Consider the following 20,777-nt stretch of genomic DNA (forward strand, 5'->3'; position numbering starts at 1 on the left):
GATGCCAAGATTTTGTCTAAAATCCTTGCAAATAAGCTGGAGAAGGTAATGGTCGTTCTGGTACATGAAGATTAAGTGGGTTTCATTCATAAACGTAGTTGTACAGATAAGATTAGACGTTTCATTACCTATTATGTGGGCAGTCTCAAATTCCAGTTCACCTATTGCTGCTGTTTCTCTTGACAGGAAAAAAACATTTGATAGGGTACAATGGGGATATTTGTTTAAGACCTTAGTTTTGGATACGTTTACTATATAATCGGCCAGAAGCAGCAGTACAAACCGATTGTATACATATTCATATTTTGAATTGGGAAGGGGTACACATCAGGGATCACCGCTTAGCCCTTTGTTGTTAGGACAAAAATATTTCCTCAAGTGTGGCATGTATTATTCTTTTATAAGAGATGAGGTGGAAGCACACTGTTTTAGATTCCTAAGTGACAAATATGCTTTGTATGCTTTTATTATTTTTTTTTTTATTGTATTAGTATCTGAGGTCATTTTTTGAATTATACGTAAGCCACTCTATATGCAGACCGACCCCTCTGGTTTCCTTGTTGGGTCGGGGTGGTAATGAGGAGTGTGAATTGGTTAGAAATAGAATGTGTGTCATATATCATTTGCTGTAGAATAGAATATTGCAGCAAGACTTCGAGTCAGAGTAATTTGGATTATATTATGGTAAAATGGTAAATGGACTGTACTTTCTAACTACTCAAAGCGCTTCAACTACATATCACATTAACACACATTCATACACCAATGAACTGCTCATCAAAGTAACTAATCATTCACACACAGAAGGCACAGCCATCGGGAGCAATTTGGGGTTCAACGTCTTGCCCAAGGACACTTCGACATGTGGGCTGGGAGAAGCCAGGATCGAACTGCCGACTTTCCGATTGGTGGATGACCTGCTCTACCACTAAGCAACGGTCACACATTATGATGTTGTATTATTCAAAACAGATCAAGCGCACACATATGTATACACACAAACACAGGGCAAGACAGACATACGTCTATCCATCCATTTTCTGCCGCTTATCCAGGGCCAGGTCGCGGTGGCAGCAGGCTAAGCAAGGTAGTCCAGATGTCCCTCACCCCAGCAATGTCTTCCAACTCCTCCTTGGTGATCCCGAGGCATTCCCAAGCTCGATGAGATATAATCTCTCCAAGGTCCTATGGGTCTACCCCAGGGTCTCCTAAAAGTTGGGCGTGCTCAGAAAACCTCCACAGGAAGGCGCCCAGGAGGATAATGATCAGATTCCCAAACCACCTCATATGGCTCCTTTTGACGTTGAAGCAACAGGTGCTATACTCCCTCCGTATGTATGAGCTCCTTACACTATCTCCAAGGGTGATCCCAGCTAACCTACATAGGAAACTCATTTTGGCCGCTTATATTGGTGATCTCATTCTTTCGGTCACTACCCAAAGCTTGTGACCATAGGTGAGGGTTGGAACACAGATGGACTGATAAATCGAAAGCTTTGCCTTCCAGTTCAGCTCCCTCTTCACCACAACAATCCAATACAATGCCAGACAGACAGAAGTCAGATACAATAATAGATGAAATGCATCATCCAGGGCTAATTTAACAGTAAACTGCATTTATTCAGAAATTCACTCTCTCCTCTAAACAGTCGATATTTTCACTCATTATTTCCAAGAGTTGCTTATGTTTTGCAATTCAAGCATAAAAAAACCTCAATGTTGTTGTGCGGCTATGAAAACTTAAGTGAAGCACAAGTCAAGGGCAAACAAAAAAAAGAAGAGTGTGACAGTAAATAAAGATATTTATTCATTTTTGAGAAGAATCTCAACCCATGCAAGGATACAGCTCTTGTAAACAAAATCAATTGAAAATATGTTAAAATATGCACAGATTTCTTCTTTTCTTGGTGTCAAACTCTGGAATGTACAATATGTGAAAGTTAAGCCGTATTACAGATATTACATGAAGAGCTGTCACCCAAACCCCCAGGTCCCTCTTTCCCACATTGTGATTATTTCATTGCCCAGCCATATTGTTAAAGAGCTACGTGCTAAAAGGAAATTTGTTTTAGGTTAGGCATCAACACATTGCATGAGTGCCATGCTCATTAAGGTCAAAGCACTATGGAGTCCAGAATTTAACACCATGGACACTGTTATGCTTGAATTTGTGTGAGCTGACACCACCAAAGTGTGCACACACTCATCTAACACATGCAACGAAGCCTGAGGATGATTGATAAGCAAAGTAACACTTCTTTAAGACGTTTGTGAAATATGTATAAAGATATTTTTAAAAAAACCCAAAAAACAAGGAAAAACAGTAACCAGCACTTCTTTTGTGGTACACAGTTGTAGATGTCAAACAGTTGTTTTAACTTGATTTTACTGAAACGTGCTGTAAATATTGTGACCAATACTCAGGGGTGAAATGGTCCTCTAACCCGTATAGAGGCCAGAGGGGGTTACACTGGGTACTGTACTGGTCTCAGTTTCTCAGAAATATCTCAACATCGAGATAAGCTGTTCATCAGCACAGAACCACACACTGTACATTCGGAGCTCATGGCTACAGATTAGAGCCGACTGAGGGTAACTCACATCCTACAATGCATTAGTTTGACTCGCACTGTGCTCTACGTTTCTGTAGCCCTGAACCTTGATAACGGAGATAAGAATCCAGTTACCCGATATTAAAAAAAGATTTGCATCCAGAAGGGCAGCAGTAGTAGTGAGAAATAAAAAACAGCAAAGTACAGCAAGTAAGCACCTCATTTCCTTTTCTGTTTATGAGCTTCATCTTAAAGCCCCTTTGTGTAGGATTTAAACATTTGAGCCTTTGGCGACTCCTAGTGGTAGTATCAAACAAGACAGAGTGAGCCATGCTAGAGGCTCTGTGAGGCTTTTGAAACAGCATGACCATTTTTTTTTTTTTGCAGAGAGCACTTACAAGTTCATTTTCCAACTGTAAAATGTCAGACTCAAGTATAACTTGGTCAGAATTGGGAAAAGAAAGTCACAAATGTTATGTCATGTGTTTATGATATATATATATATATATATATATATATATATTATATATATATATATAAAAACATTGGCCGATATATTGTTATCAGATTATTTTAAACTCTCATATTGGTCAGGCAATAATGCAATAATGTTACCATGCGTTTGGTTAGCGTGTGCGCATGCTAAACAAACATAGGTGTTAAATTACACAAGATTTAACCTGATAGCAGCGCTAGATGAAAAGTCAAAGGATTACCAAAGTTATAAGGATACATCAACTGGTAACAATAAATGTTTGGCCAATGCAGCTGTTAGATAGAGATATTTCACTTTATCACTGAAAACTGCATTACACGAAAAATCAGGGGATCACCCAAGTCATTAGGATTCATCCTGTGGGACCATGAACGTCTGTTTTTCATTTCATGACAATCCATTAATATTTATTGCCATATTTCAGTCTGGTGGACCGACCAATCAACTGACAGACTGAAAGTGATTGCTATCTCTAGGGCTCTGATGATAGCGTGGCTAAAAATTAACACTGTGGCAGACTCAGTTTGCCCCAATTTGCACCAGGATTGTCTCATTTTTCTACACACAAAAACTTGCACCAAGAGAATAATTTGAAGGATTATATAATATCACATAAAATTCTACTCATAGGGGCTTTAACACTTTGCTCCTCCATTTCATTATTATTGCTTAGTTAGCTTAATTTGTGTACTTGGAATGTGGGAAGATATTTAGACTAGAAGACAAACATGTACAATAAAGACAGAACAACAGATGAGTGCAGTGCATGCTCATGCATAACACATTATAGAGCAGAAAGACAAGGCTCCTTTCAGATCATATGATTCACTTTGAATCAAAGAGGGATGGGAGAAAGGAGAGGAAGAGGTAGAATGGGCCAGGACAGGGATTACAGGGATGATGGCCAGATTAAAAACAAGTAAGGAAAAGCAGGTTGTAGAGATTATCCTAATGAGGCTGCTTTTTTGATAAACATGGCAATGTGTTGGTCAGCAACCTTGTTAATGGAAGAATGCCGTCTCACCTTCTTTTCTCTTTGCTTTACAGTTTTTTTTGCATGTGGATTCTGTCTGCATTACCTGCAGACTATAACTCTGGCTAAACCTGATTACATTCCCAGCAGGTGAAACAGTTTGACAAGAGTAGAAGAGACCAGCATAGAAGAGGCCCTCTATATAGTATTTGACTAGGCATGTCAGTAGACATTAAAAATATAGATATACAATATCATGCTGCAAAATTTCCAGACTCCATCATGGTATATGTAAGCTCCCATTACAAACACTTAATATAATTTAGTTTTTAACAGGCACAGTAGTGTTACCCTGGATAAGAATGCTAGAAAAGACAAAGAAAAAATAAAGCACAGCGCTCTGAAGCGCTGCAGCCATGGAGCGGAGTACTGCTGACAAGCGCAGTATAGGAAAGGAAAAAAAATTGCTGTGAGGATCAAAAGTTGTTAACTGAAATCAAACATTTTCTGATTTTTAAAATCAACGATTTGTGCATCATAAAAAATATGAGAAAGAAAATCAGGATTGGAAAACAAGCGCCCCCTGCTTTATACAAAGTCAGTAGTACTGAGAGCGAACCTCCTCCCTGAGGGGTTCAAGGAATGCCGGAGTGAAGGGGAGAGCTTGAGTGGCAGAGTTGTAAGTCCTGCGCAGTAGTTTGAAGTAAGGCCTCATTTTTTTGTGTTGGCAAAAGAAAAAAAAAAAAAGAAAAGACAGAAACATATACATCTGTAACTTAATTACATCAAGCTTGAACAAAAAAATGTGTGTGCAAAATGTAAATCTTACAAATATGGGGAGAGTTTATTTTTGTAGGTCACTGAAAAAGGATTGTGGTCTAGGTGGTTCATCTGATTCCCCACCCTCTCTCCATCCATTCAACCATCCGTCTGTCACCACCATCCTGCTCTCTGGTTGGTTGACAGGCCTGCAGCTGACCTCGAGGCTTGCGGTTGATTGGAGCGCAGGCTTCACGTCGAATGGGTGGTCCACTTTAGCTTTTCTATCTCCATCTGCGAGGACACAATTGAACACACACTCAGTATGGAGATTATAACACTGAAAAAGTAGATCAGTGCTGGAAGACTGATACAAAGTGCTATATTTGCCAGGGTAGGTTGAGCCCAGGATTCAGAAAACATCATCCCCTCTGTGAAGCACATTGGTGGGAAGTCCTGCTGTGGAAGGGAATTTTTTAGGGGCAGGGATTAGGCGAGTTGGAATGACAATTAAGCCACATGCTGGAGGAGAACCTGAGCTGAGCAGAAAATGTCTGACAAAGTATGTTTAAACAGCACAATGACACTTTGTATTCAATACAGATGTATCAGTCACTAATTTTATTACCACCAGCAATCTAGTTATGTCTTTGGTCCCATGTTTCTTGGATCACAGAATATCTCAGATTTCAAAGTTGATGGAAATTTAAGTCATTGGCTAATTATTGAGGATCCAAGAATGTTGTTAACAGATTTTTAAAAGGAACAGGCTAGCTGCTTCCCTCTGTTTCTAGTCTTTATGCTAAGCTAACCATCTTTGGCTTCATATTCAGACAAATTGTCTAATTATTCCTTAAAACACTTTCTCCACAGATTATAGACAGAAGAAAGAAACACTATTAAAATGTTTTATTATACTTTTATGTAATAGAACAATTTAAAATGTTTTGGGGTTTTTTGGGGGGGGGGTAACATTGTTTTACTACAATAAAACTGAACTCAGGTTTTTCCCTTTGCCATTGTCAGTCAGTAAGTCAAAAAAAAAAAGGGTAGTACTATTACATTAACTAATTTGAACTACTTGTAGTTTACTTGTACCAACTGCCAAATAAATATTTCTAATCAAGATTTTTTTGAGTTTCTACGTTTATTCTTGACCTTGGAAAAAGCAACAAAACAATCAATGTCCATTTATTAGCTGTTCTGGAGCTTTCAAAGATATCACATGATCTTCAGATGGAGCAGTTATGTTTCATAAAAAATGGGTGACTCTCAAAGAACAGATTAAAAAAAGCAATCGAAATTGAAGTAGCACTGGCTGAGATATCCTGACTTTTGGTCTCCAGGTTGGTTTAAGTTCCAAAAATGCTGGATCTTACAATTCCCATAGTGCAACTCAACAACATCTTTCATTAGACACTTCCTGCCTCCTAAATGCCCACTTCTCTCAAACCCAACACCTCCAGTTTATAATACAGGCGTTCTTTTAAAAATTTTATAAAATTTATTTCAAGCTCAGGCAGAGATAACCCATCAGCGTTATTTTTTTAACTTTAGAAAGCTCCTCAAGAGCCACAAAAGACATCGTACAACTGTTTTCATATGCTGTTTAGTATTCCTTGTGACAAGTAAACTGAACTTCATGTGTAAAATTGGTGGTGTGCCCTTTAAGGACTTAAAGGTTCCCTACAGAGTTTTTGACCTCTAGTAGCGCTACAGTGCTGTTTTTCTGTGTGGGTCCCCATTTTGTTTATCTACCGCACGCATCAGGATGCACAAGCGGGTCACGCAATTCACCATATTCATATGACATTATGCTTTTGATAACAGCATTTGAGCTTCTGAACCTGAGCATGACGTCAGAGGAAAATAACTGCCGTGTGAATATGGTGAATGCACGGTCCACACTAGTTTCAAACTATTCCACTGATCAATCGGTGGAGATAATGTGCAGCAATGCACTAGCAAAGGCAGGGAAGAAGACGACTGCTAGCAAGTAAACATGAACGTAACAAAGCTGGATTTAGAATATTTTAAAAATCGGCTTTGCAAATGTTTTACGATGAAGGACACAGCATTTGTTAGACATCAAGAATACACACAATGTGTTTTGGTGAGTAACACTGAATGTAAACAATTTTCTTTTGTGTTTAGAAAAAAATCTTGACAATTCCATGTCAACTTGACAGGCTCCATCTGCTAATGAAGATCATGTGATAGGGTTGAAAAAAAAAAAACAGCTACTAAATGGAACCAGATTTTGTCAAGATTGTTTTTGTTTGTTACAGTATGTACTTGTCTGTTATGCATTTCATTAATTGTGTGCATGCCAGTCAGCGTGCTTGTTTTGCACTTCATGTGCAGACATAGCATCAATATATGGCTAAACTAATGAGAGTAATGAGTGTTGACAGCACAGCATGTGTTGCTCTGGGGATCAATGTTACCTGCAGGGCCATGCGCTTTAGCCTTTCCTCATCCAGCTCTCCTCGTAGCTCTGCCATCTCTTTCCTGGAAATAAACACACACACACACACATATATACATACTCATTAGCACGTGCATACCCCTGCAGCATATACAAAAGGTTCAAACTCATGTTCTAACTATTGTGTGTTCTTTGGAGATAAAGGTTTAAATCCCAATACAAATGGTTTTTTTTAAATTTAAAATAAAGCTGAAAGGGTAACCCCGGTTCTCTGAAAACCGAGTGAGGTATCTTACTATGGGAAGCGCCTTCTGGCGTGACCAATCATGGAAGCTCCAATACCACCACATCTGTCAGGAGGCAGACCCATCATCTTGAGATGTACGGGCTAGCCCGTCCCCCTTTATAAACGCCCCTGGTGTCCTACATGGCATTTTCAAGCATATTGCAGTGTTCTGAGATACCTCACTCGGTTTTCAAAGAACCGGGTTTACCCTGGTAACCAAAAGTTCTCTTTCAAACCTCGCTCAGCATCTCACTATGGGAGATATGGCCTACTCCAAAGTGCATGCTCTGAAGCTAGGAGACATTCTGGGGGAACCCTCACTATTCAACTGAAATGATTTCGTACATCCAGGCATAGGGAGGACATCCAGTGTCAGAAATTGTGCATCCTTAACAACCTCTGAGGAATGGCAGAAATTACTGAGGCCATCGGCCCCTTCAGCTGAAGGCAGGCAGGAGTTCCCCCAGCGAAACAGAGCGAGGTGCTGGCAAAATTTCTCCACTCAATTTTGTGATAGAAAAGCCCTAAAAGAAACAATTTATTTCGAGTCCCAAATACTCCGGTATGTATTTCTGGAGGTGGGAATTGAGGAAACATACATCCAGAATTGGACGTAATGAAACTCCCTTCTTTGGAATGAGGACATACTGGGAACAGAAGCCCAGATTAATTTCCTCCTCCGGCCCCTTGGCTAAAGAGAGAAGAAATTTTCTTCAAAGCCTTTGCGGCTTCCCCTGCGGCCTCTGAAAACACCACACCATTGCACTGGGGGAACTTGTGCTTATTCACTACTGTGAACAGGGTGAACAAGACGGGCCGTTACACAGTGCTGGTTGGTACACTGGTATGATTCCTCTCCGCCTCTTGGGGGAAAGAGGAAACTGCCAGTCTGTCCCTGGGAGGCTCAGAGCAGGGATCTCACTGAGTGCTAACTGTTAAGCCTCTGTTTCCACTAACCACACTATCCTAAGTAGCCTGCCTCTTCTTCCCGTCTGGCTGGCGAGATGAGCGGCTCGACATGGTGGCGGAAGTGGGAGCGGCGAAACACTTTTTGCCCCAATACTTGGCCTTGGGAACCATACTGGTGGAAGCAGAGTAGGGGTTTTTGGCACAACTTCATCTACTTCCAAGGTGCACGTAGAAAGGAAAAATACTAAAGAGGTCAAACCTCTAGCAACACTTATATGGAACAACTTTAATGTTAGACCAATATGTTTTGGCTTGTGGCCTTCATCAGGGTCATCATGGAACACATTACAAAAGGCCTTTTCTGTACACCCCTGCAATCCCCAGAATTGTTGGCTGTTTGCAATATCCAGGCCAGAGTAACCCTTGATGGGAACTATGTGTCGGAATGGTTTGGCCCAATTTACACACCTAGTGCAGGTTGACTTCACGGGGGCAAGAGCTGGTTTTTGAGGATGTCGACCCGGTATGGTGCAGCAGTGCTCATAGGACTCATAGTTAAGTGAGACATGCCTGGGCATGCTTAACACCCTTACAGGCGATGCAGAGAGGATGGGGGTCCCTCCCCTAGATAGTTAACCCACATACGGCTGGGCAAGGGCAGAACTCAACATCCTTAACCTTGCTGCCACCAGTGTTCCCCTTAGAGAATGCAGTGGTTGCCATAGCTAGCTAAAAACCTTGATGGCTAGCAGCAGTAATAATGGACACACAGCTCACCTTGACGTGTTAGCTTGTTCCAAAAGCAGTTAGACTCAAGTAGAAGTCCGCCAAAATGCAAGAACACCTACCTGAACCAACAAAAAAAATTCAAAAACCTGACACCAGATAGCCACACTCAGTGACTACATTTATGGCTGCATCAGAGGACAGCTGGTGAGCTCGAATGATCTTCATGGGGAAGAAAGAGAGAATATCATGTAGGGCACCAGGGGTGTTTATAAAAGGGGGACTGGCCCGTACATCTCAAGATGATTGGTCTGTCTCCTGACAGACGTGGTGGTACTGGAGCTTCCATGACTTGTCAAGCCAGAAGGTGCTTCCCATAATGAGATACCGAGCGAGGTTTGAAAAAGAATCAGCATGAAGCACTGCATTTAAATCACTTAACTGAATTCATGGTTAATGCTCAGTGACCCACATTACAGCGAGAATCGCAATATTCATAGTGACAGTCTGACCTATATACAGTATAATATTATGATATATAATACAGAATAGTATTAGGTAACCAACTTCACTATGATGTCGTATATGGGGAAATGTTACTTGGAAAATTGCTGTAGGCAATGTATATGCTTGACTTAAAACTATTACTAATTCATCTTAAAAAAAATCTTCTAAATCATCTTAAATTCAAAACCAGCTTGTACTGTAACTTCTGTCAGATCTCATTCTGTCACTTAAGTTAGTCCTGTCACCGTCCAAACAAATGTACAGTATGTATTCTTTGAAAGATGCATGATAGGTGCAAGAGTAACAGCACATTTCTACAAGCTTGGATCCTTGCCTGACACATTGTTTACCATTTCTGCTTTTCAAGCTAACATATTCAAACCCTGTTTTCATCCACAGTGAGTTTCATTACATTTGCTGGGCCTTGAGCAGCTCCACAGACAGCAGCAGCTCCTTCATCTGGCTCCTCAGCTCTTCCAGCTGGGAGTTCGGCTCTTCAGGCTCCAGCTGGGCCCTGCTGCTCTGTGACACACTGTCAGAGCTTTGGGCTCCTGCGGGGCTTGGCTTGGCCTCAGTGCTGGCCATGGCGGGCTTGTGGAGTGACGGTGACTGGGATAAGGTGTTTGTGGAAGGCTGTGAAGATCAAATGAGGGAGAAAAATAGAAGACAAAGTTAGACAGACAGATTTGCCAAATGTGTGGAACTCTACTGGAGGGATGGACAGCATTTTTTCAAAACATATTCCCTCATTTGGTTCATTGATCTGGTGACTGAAAGCCATTGCATTTAAGATTCCCATAATTCCTACTCAGCAAATTATTCAGTGGTCCTTTGTGCAGGACATTGTCATCCTGCATTCATGATTCAATTCAATTTTATTTATATAGCGCCAATTCATAACAGAAGTTATCTAATTGCACTTTTCCTATAGAGCAGGTCTAGACCGTACTCTTTATAATATTATTGATATGATGATGATAAAAATGTTTCATCATAGGAGTAGTTTATGACTACTAGTAGTGCTATGAAGCAATCTTTTTAAGCGCGGGCCCCCATTTTGTTAGCATCTTGGGCACGTGCACAAGGACGCACATGCACATAAACGCAGTTAACGTGATACCAGTCCTGCTGATGGTTTCCCTATATTACACTGATTGGTAGTTAGTGGCAGTAAAGTGCTAAGAAATGTAGCAATGTGCCAATATCAGCTCTGCAAATGTTTTATTGAGCTGTCAGAAGTCTGAGTTAGCCAAACTGGGTGGGTATCTTCCACTCCAAATTACTATCTTTATACTACAAAAATCCCTCTCTTTGGACAGTGTTTCCTTGCTGAACCATAGCGAAGCATGTAGATTTGTTGCTGGGCCAAAACACTGGCAATAAAACTGTACATGAATACAAGGATAGTTTATTTAACTGGAGCTTCATATTAGCTTCAGCTTAACTTTAGAAAACATTTTTGGACAGAGGACTGTGGATTAGGTCCTCCATTTGTTATATTGGAGGTTGAATGATGAATGAATGATTACAGTGACTAGTAACTCTCCCAACATACATATGAGTGTTGTTTTAAGAAAGACCCCCCCAAACCTATCCTCTAAAACTGAATCACACAGTACACCTTTATTGTTATGTTTCATTACTTATGTATTCAGGTTTTTCCTTTAATTTATCACCCATCTATATCTACAGTATTTCATTGTAACTGTCCATATTATTATCCTAAAACCTATTGCAAGTAAAGCTGTCCTGTGAACCATCCCACTCATTTATTTAAACTAATAAAAGTTTGAGTCAGTCCAACAAAACTTACAGGTAACCAAAAGCCAGGATGCTTGACACGGGAACAAAGCACAACCAAAATGCACATGACAAGGGCAACGACCTGACAATGAACAAAGGAAAAACCCCGGACTAAATACACTGAGGTAAGGGAGACAACGAGACACAGGTGCAAACAATCAAGGTGGGGCCAACACTCTAAACTGGCGGGAAAGCAATCAAAGACAGGAAGTAAATCCACAAGACACACAAGGAGAGGAGAACACTACAAAATAAAACAGGAAACAGAACAAAACTCCAAACTATGACATATACTGCTTTATGCTTTATTTTGTTCTCTTGTGTTCTGTTTTGTTTAAACACTGCACTAAATATTTTTTGTGAGTTTGTTAGATCAAGGCAGGACTGTCTTTTTAAGATTCTCTGATGCTGTTATGATGCACCTTTTCATTCTATCTCAGCAGCTCCAGTTATTCAGTTTCAAAAAGGAATTCAATGGCTGTAACCTATCCTGCCCTGGAGGGCTCACATACTCTATTCTGCTGTCTTCCTTCACTTTCTCTGGTGAAAATGTTACAAGAGTCAGAATCTCATTTTGATGTCCTGTAATTTCACCTCTAGAAGTCTGAGTCGCTGGGTTATGAGTGCTCCAAGCTAGGCTTTATTCTGACTGCTGTCAGTCTGTCTCTCTGTCTGTCTGTGTGTTTGTTTTTAACAATAGTGGTGGTTTGATGCTGTGTACCCCCAGCTGAACAGCCAGGTCTAATTAGTCTTGGTTGACCATGACCAATCCAGACAAGATAGCATCTAAGGCAATTAATGAAATGCTGAACAGGAAGACTGAACAGCAGGTGGTGGTCCTCCATCTCTCTTTGTGTTTCTTTCCATCTACCTCTCTCCTTGCTTACAGCAGAGAACTGTTTCACTGTTGGGAAGGTGCCAATTAACTGTCTTGTGATTGTCAGGTCATCTTTGTGAAGTTGTTTGTGGGTAAAAACCTGTAATATCTTTCATGTTGTTGATGTATTGTCCCTGTAAGTTGCTCAAACTCCACCATTTGTACTAGTGAGTTTGTTTGAACTTAAGCATCTTCTATTTTTTCATTACACAGTGGACTAACAGAGCAGGTGGAGGGGAGGACTTTGTCATCTGCACTGGTGACAAATGCTCTACTTCTGCACAACTGAGGTCTATTTTATGCTTTCAAAAAGGAGGATATTGCAATAAAAAACAAGTGAGGAAACAGTATGGCAATGTAACTGTATTATGTGAGTGGTGATTGTGTATCTCTTAAAGCCATGATCACTGAAGTCATTCCTGACCATGTTAGGGATGGTGATAGGTTGAAAGGTCTATTACAAAGTGAAACTTTTTGGATTTGTTAGCTGAATACCACAGTATGTCCAGCCTCGATGATAATATGCGCATAGCAAAACGAGAGTGTAACCCCATACACTGTGCAAACTGTTAATCAGATGTTTTTATCCTGTCATTTTGATGCTTTCATCCCATGGGTAAAGCGTGATATAAGGTTAATGGTGAGGCTCAAATAAAATCCAGCGTGACTGGAACCAGCAGGAGAGATGAGGATTTAAATCCACAGCTGTAGTGTAGTAAGAACAACCCAGGGCTGTTTTATACAGCGGGATATTGTGGCTTGTTTTTCAAAAGGAGGCACACATTGAATCTAGTCATTACTTGTCCCTTGCACGTTAATGTCTTCATGTAGGTATATGAGATTGCACTGATTATACACGTAAAGATTAATGTTAAGTCTGTGCAGCCCTTGTGATGTTGAAAATAACTGTTCAGTGTTTGAGCTGGGATTTTCAGGGAGGGGGTCAAATGGGCCACTCTTCTAGAGGGTTACTGCTCCAATCAACAGGGACAATAAATAACACTGTGAAAATTCTACACACATTGAGTGCTATAAAATAATAATAAAAAAGTAAAATATGAGAATTGAAATTACACTTATTATATTAAACATCTAACTTTAATTACACTAAACAAATGAGAATTGTTAGGAAGTAATAAAATCATATGGATGAAAAATAGGGCGATCATAAAAGTACACCCTCTATGTTTCACCAGGGCTGTGCCACTGACAAACATTTTAAAATCAGTAATTCGTTTGAGGTCAACTTCAAAGAACATTAAAATTCAGCTGTAAACCATACCACGTACTGTAGCTCACATTTAGTGACAAAAAGGAACCAAAACTGTGATACATAAAATGATACATAAAATTACTGTTTTTTATTATTTTAATCATTCCATTTATAAGTGAAATTATATATATATTTATACACACACACAGACACCTGAAGGTTTGACTGTTATTTACTATCCGCTAGTGTTAGCTGTTGATCAGTGCTCGACAGCTAAGCTAGCAGATAGTGTTAATAGCATTAATTCTCAGTCAGTGCTCGACTGCTATCCAACGTTGGTAACTATTTTCAATGGAAAGTAGCTAAAGCCTGCTCAAAAAGTCGCTAGAGGTTGTTAGATTATGTCATGCGCTAATTTGCGCATCATCACGTAACTATTTACATATACAAGTTTATTTTAACTAAAGGAAAAACAATGAAGTCGAGCTAAACTTAACTGACTAACTAGCTTTATCATTAGCTATTATTATTTTTTAAGTTATCATCACCACATCAATATGCATCTAAATCTACTTTTAATTTCAAAGACTTTTTATGAAGGCTGTTGTTCTAACCGTGGAACTGAAGTGTCATGAATAGAGAGGATCCAGACACTGGAATAAACTCTTGGTAAACTCTGTATGTTGACGTTTTTTCAAGTTAAATCATTTATAACAAAAACAAAGGATAAGGAGTTCCACAGACAAACAATGGGGATCAGTGATTGGTTGTTAGGTATACACATTCAAAGCTAATTCATGTTTCTGTCTGTCAAAACAATACAGAGTGATGTTTTTCTCTCTAACAAATCTGTCTTTGGCTGAGCGTACAGACACCAGTTTGCAATGCAAGTTTACTGTGTAACAGCCAACAGTTTCACAGAAAATGTCAGCTTATAAAAAGTAAAAATATGAAGCCTGTTAACAGCATTGATCCTGCTCTTGATTTTATGGGGGGAAATTGGGTGCAGGAAGTTATAGTGATGAGACATTTTATGTTTTAAGGGGGTCATTGTTGCAGTGATGCATTAAAAGGATATCATGCCATTTGCTGTGTTTGTCATCTGAAGCTATCTTGAAATTGGTGAATAATGGTGCTCTACGTTACCTTTCTGGTTTCTGTTAGCTTTGGTTTGGCTGTATCCTCTTCATCGATATTGAAGGATTTCTCAACGCTTACTTCCTTGTTGGGCTGCAAGGGAAGAGTTTAATTTAATGTTCAATTTACTGTAATATTTTTTATTGATTGTTATTACCTGACTGATGAAAGCAAAAAAAATTGATAATATTATGCCAACATTCAAGAAAATGCCTAGCCACAACTATGTCTGACAGTTAATCTCACACAATTATTTGAGCAAGTGCAGCTGACTGATATCTTGTCACAAGTCACTGCTCTGAAAGATGTTTAGAGGAGTTGTGTGTAGATGATTGTGTGAGGAGGGCTGCCATTAAGTGGGCGTTTCACCACATCTTATATGGTCAGGACGTTCATGTTTCAATAAATTGTGTGGAAAAAAACATGGGAAAAGCTGCTGCGTCCTCACACAACCTTATGTGTGTGAATGAGAGAGAGAATGACAGAGGGTGAGTAAGTGAAGGGAGGTGACAAGTTACAGAGAGCTGAGGGCCGTAAGATGTAAGATGTCCCATGGAGAGACACATCAATTTGAAAAGAAAGAGAAAAGACAAAAAACAGATCCTATATAAATATAAATGATCAAGTACTGCAAGCTGGAATCAAATTTTCTTGACAACCTATTCTTTGATTAGATAGCTCCTGATTTAATCTACGTAAATATCTCCAATATTAACTGCTTCTACAGCTCCTCGTGTTTACTTAAAATTTAATATTTGAGAAGCAGATCTCTTGTGCTAAATGATAAAAAGGGTTTTGTAGAAAAACGTGTTCATATTTCTTAATGTAAGGTTTAAAAAATGTGTACCAAAAGCCAGGTATCATATTGACACGCCATCAAAAATTTGCAAATGATACCTAGACCTAGCTGCAGGTGTTCATGGTAAGGTGATTCCATTTGACACAATGGACTGTGGGATTATCATAAGGTTGTGACTTATATTTTTAAGTTCTAAATCCCTTATGTTTTCAGAGTTGCAATTTCTTGAGTGTATTTGATGATATTAGAGGTAAAGTGGTGTAATATTAGATGTGGGGTTCAATAGCATTTGACTGGAAACATTTCATATCCCTAACTGAATCTAATTATGTTTAGCTTTCAACATTTGCAGGTAACTTGAGTTACAAATAATAATAACTCAAAGACTCAATTTAGATTTGTGATAATCTTTATTGGCTGATAAGCCAGAAAGTTTTTAATGGTAGCCTAGATAACATTCACAATCTGTAGCTACAATCTGAAAATAAGCAGCATAAAATATGACGTCAGATTTGCGTTGTAATAAACTTATATATTCAAGTAAGGACAGCTAAGGCTGATCGAGTTCATTTTTCTATTTATCAAAGTGAAGAATGAAGAATAAGAAGTACAAGTTTTTCTGCATCAGTTAGTGTCTAAGCTTAATGAATCTAGGTATTCTGCCAACAGAACCGGATCTAAAATGGAACTGCTATCAGAACCCAACCCTATTTGATATACAGCATTCGGAAGTCAGCTGACATCTGACTATCCACCTGCAACAGCAATGTGACATGACATCTTTCTCTCATAATGAAAATAAATCTGCAGTAAAATGCAAATAAATCTGTCGGAAAATGCAAACTGGAAAGAAACAGTAATAATTTCCATATTTCACTTATTCTATAGATTCCAACATGTACAAATGACAAAATCATAAAACTCTTCATACTTTGCTGATCTGCATAGGCACCCTGAATTTTAGTTTGTTAATCGGTGTGTGAGTATGCTGAGTGTTCGTGTGTGTGCTCACCGAATGTCCTCCACCAAACTGGGCAGGCAGCCTCCTGCCAGGCATCTTTGGTCTGTTAGCAGTGGGGTGAGAGAGCTTCTCTGAGGTAGACGACAACTCATCAAAGCTCATCAGATCTGTTAACAGATGAGGCAGGAAGAGACAGAGAAAGAGATAAAGAAGGAAAATAACAGAGAAAATTATTTCAGCTGTGACTAACACTCCATTTACACCTGGTATTAAAATGCGATCTGTATCTGGACACATTATTCAGATAAAGAAAAACAAGGTGCAAAACTAATGCAAAGAGTAAATGCATCATGATCGGAATATAATTGGATCTGCCTGACCACATCTGGAAGTAGTCTGTCTCACATTGTGTTTGGATCTTTAGGTAGGTGTAAGCGCAATCCGTACAACGTGTTGCCATCCGTGATACAGATATTTGTTTTTAACTAAGTTATTGTTCAAATTTAAAGAGCAAGCAAACGAGAAGGCTGAAAGAGACATGCCTCTTATTACTGATTATAGGCCTACATCTATTATGTGCCATGAAAGCGCCAAAAGATGCATTATTCAACAGAACTGTGCAAAAAATGAAAGTAATACGGGTGGGAAATGAATGTGATGCGTGGATCAGCCCTGACGTGATCTGAATCCGCATGTATGCATAAATCATCCACCTGCCACCCACCCGAACAAGAGATGGTGTAAGAAAACATCCACGGGTGAACTGACTCTTCTAATTTAATTTCATTCAACTGAATGAATGATTGTATTCTAATTGCTTGTAAACAGCTTGGGCATAGGTTTATTTAAGAAAACTAATTTTGTATGTGAATGCAGCTCACTCTTGGAATGAGAGAAAACACGGACATTTTATTTCATAATGAAAGTCTTCTTTAATTAAAACAATAAAGAGTTTGACACGATATGAAGCAAAACTAATTACTCCATTATTCAGGATTTTGACTGTAGTTTGACATAGTCTGTAGGCCACACTGTACATACCCATATCCGAGGACTTCTCCCCCCAGTCGCCAGACAGTGTTTTGGGTTTGGTGGGCAATAATGGCTCGAAGTCGGACTTTGGTCGTGTGGAAGGCACCTCTCCATTGTGCCTGCAGATAACAGGGAGAAATGTAAAAGAAAGGGAAAAAACACAAACAACATGAAATTACTGGACTCTTCTTATCTGTCCACTGCAAAGGCTACGTCATCAGTCATTACTGTCTACTATATATAGTAGACACTTTCCAGTCCTTTCAACAGAATGCTATTTCTTGAGCATACCTTTGTGTAAAAGTGGCTGTTAACATACATATACAAGAGACCTACGCTGGTGCTGTATGTATAGAAAAGCACTGCGTTTTGTTCAGATAGATGGACAAACAGGCTGCATGGATCAACAGGTGTTGGACTAAGATGAATAGACACAGAGATAATAGACTTACTTGAGGTTTGGCGAGGGAGCGAGAGGCTTGTCAGGCCTCTTTGGTGGGAGGTTTCCCGGTCTGCCTTTTCCAGGAGGGGGGACTGGCTTTTTGGGTGGGACCACCGGTGCTGCAGGCTTGGATGGTTTGTGATCTGGCGTAGGCCTATCAACTGAAACAGAGAAAGAAGAGTTAAGGAGAGTTGGAAAAGGAAAGATAATAACAACAACAACAATGGTACTTTATTTATAGAGCACTTATCAAAACAAAGTACAAAGTGCTTCACAAGAGAAATAAAATACCACAGTGAATGACGTGATATAAAGAAATAAAATACACAAAAGCAATAAAATAAACAGCCAGTTCAGGTAAAATCAGGATATGCTTTCAGATAAAATGTGTTTTGAGATGAGACTTAAACGAAGACACTGACTCAGACAACCTAATTTCTTTGGGCAAGTTGTTCCAGAGCCTCAGTGCCCTGATAGCAAAAGCTCTGTCCACCTTAGTTTTCATCCTGGACTCAGGAACAGACAGGAGACCCCTGCCCAAAGATCTCAAACTATGTGAAGGTTCATAAGGGATTACAAGGTCTAAAATATAATCTGGAGCCAGGCCATGAAGAGCCTTAAAAGTAATTAACAAGATCTTAAAATCAATCCTAAAACCAACAGGCAGCCAATGTAAAGAGGCTAAAACAGGTGTTATGTGGTCATACTTCTTGGCCCTGGTTAACAGCCTCGCAGCTGAGTTTTGTACAGTTTGCAGTCGTGTCAAAGTTTTTTGATTAAGACAAGTGAACAGGCTGTTACAATAATCAAGGCGTGAGGAGATAAAAGCATGTACAACAGTTTCTGTATCACTAAGATTCAAAATAGATCGTATTTTTGCAATGTTTCTGAGGTGATAAAAACATGATTGGACAAGCTTAGTGATATGTTGCTCAAAACATAAATTGCTACCAAACAGGACACCAAGATTCTTGCAACAGGCTTGATATGTTGTGACAGGTTACCAGTAGATGGCAGTATTTGTTTAGTGATGTGTTGGGGCCCAATAACAAGGATTTCAGTTTTATTTGAGTTGAGCTGAAGAAAATTTATCGACATCCAATTTTTTATGTCAGACAAGCAGTCCTGCAGAGAACTCAGCGTACTAAGGTGACAGGGAGGTACAACTGCATGTCATCCGCATAACAATGAAAAGAAATGCCATGTCTGCGGATTACATCACCCAAAGGAAGCATAAACAAAGAAAACAGTGTTGGTCCCGGAATTGAACCTTGAGGCACACCATACTTGATATGGGAGAAGGATGACATGAAGTTATTTATGGCGACACAGAATTTCCTATTGGACAGATAAGATGAGAACCAATCTAGTGCAGTGCCAGATATGCCCACCCAGTGCCTCAGTCTATCTAAAAGAATGCCATGATCAATTGTGTCAAAGGCAGCACTTAAGTACAACAGCACAAGAATTGAACACATGCCTGCATCTGCATTCATTAAAAGGTCATTGGTGACTTTGAGAAGGGCTGTTTCAGTGCTGTGGTGTTGACGAAAGCCAGATTGGAACTTTTCAAAGGTATTATTGTTTTCCACAGCAGCAAGAAGCTGCTTAGATACAAGTTTTTCGAGAATCTTCGAAATAAAAGGCAATTTGGAGATTGGGCGATAGTTATCAAGGAGGGTGGGATCAAGCCCAGGTTTTTTTAGGACTGGCTGGACACAAGCTGTTTTAAAGTAATCAGGGACACAGCCAGTAGACAGCGAGCTGTTAAAAATAATTTGTAAAAAGGGCGCAATACAATCCATAACTTCCAATATTTGATGGACCATATTTTGGTGAAACTGTGAAAGAGAAAAGAGAAACAAAATGTCAAAGAGGAGAAATTGTACACATATACAGTGGTTATTTTTTTTGCATGTTTGTCACACTTAAATGTTTCAGATCATCAAACAAATTTAAATATTAGTCAAAGATAACACAAGTAAACACAAAATGCAGATTTTAAATGAAGGGTGTTATTATTAAGGGAAAACAAAATCCAAACCTACATGGCCCTGTGTGTTTGATGATATGAAACATTTAAGTGTGACGAACATGCAAAAAAATAAAAAAACAGGAAGGAGGCAATCACTTTTTCACACCACTGTATAATGAAAATACCCTTTTATTCTGGACAGTCAACAAAAACCGTGTCTCCAAGAGAAAACTAAACTAAATTTCACCTTCCTGCAATCAACTTTACAATTACACAACAGTAACTGAGGTAAAATATTTTAAGTCTGAGACACAAAAAGTCAATTAGTTTTTTGTTTTTGTGCAGAGCTGAAACGACCAGGACAAATTAATGTTTTGTCTGCTGATAAAGTTTGTCCATAGCTGAACTTTTAGTCAACAGTCAGTCCTATTACCTTCTTTACCTACTGATGACATTTTGTTCTATGGGCAATAATTCTGTAGATGATGACTACAGTCATAACAACTTTCACAATGTCCTGAAAGAGTGCAGGACTTCTCAGAAATTAAAGAGCAGCTGCATCCATTTTGTGGTTGATAGAGATTTTTATTATCATATTATTGCTTGTCAGCCAGCTCTGCTTGTTAAAGCGACATGTTTCAGTTGATGCACTGATTAATTTAACATTATGACATGCTGTAAAATAGATGAGATGACAAAGATAAGATGTTCAAAACTTTGTGGCTGCAAAAGATTTTTCAATGCCAAATTTTATATTCGTTGCCAAAATTTAAAGTCACTGTCCTGGTTCCATACCTATGGCACTTTATATCACTTTTACTGTGGTTAAATACAGCCAAACTCATAGCTTACCATGGAGACAATGTTTTTAAATTACCTCAAACCTAGTTTGGCATTTCTGT

General features: G+C 39.2%; 1 protein-coding gene across 6 annotated transcripts in view; it reads right to left on the reverse strand.

Moving 5' to 3' along the window:
* Positions 1-1,784: 1,784 nt before the first annotated feature.
* Positions 1,785-20,777, reverse strand: part of LOC122863195 (CD2-associated protein) — a 77,579-nt gene continuing 58,586 nt past the window's right edge. For 5 of the 6 annotated variants that reach the window (XM_044169424.1, XM_044169419.1, XM_044169420.1 and 2 more), the window contains 7 exons: positions 17,911-18,061; positions 17,468-17,577; positions 16,478-16,593; positions 14,676-14,759; positions 10,049-10,269; positions 7,228-7,291; positions 1,785-5,074 (listed from right to left, as the gene is read on the reverse strand). In XM_044169424.1, the coding sequence (XP_044025359.1) occupies positions 5,033-5,074; positions 7,228-7,291; positions 10,049-10,269; positions 14,676-14,759; positions 16,478-16,593; positions 17,468-17,577; positions 17,911-18,061 (788 nt within the window). In that variant the 3' untranslated portion in view covers positions 1,785-5,032. The remainder of the gene's footprint in view (positions 5,075-7,227; positions 7,292-10,048; positions 10,270-14,675; positions 14,760-16,477; positions 16,594-17,467; positions 17,578-17,910; positions 18,062-20,777) is intronic. The other variant, XM_044169421.1, reaches the window with a different exon arrangement.

This window comes from Siniperca chuatsi, linkage group LG16 (genome assembly GCF_020085105.1).
Source record: "Siniperca chuatsi isolate FFG_IHB_CAS linkage group LG16, ASM2008510v1, whole genome shotgun sequence".
Taxonomy (NCBI): domain Eukaryota; kingdom Metazoa; phylum Chordata; class Actinopteri; order Centrarchiformes; family Sinipercidae; genus Siniperca; species Siniperca chuatsi.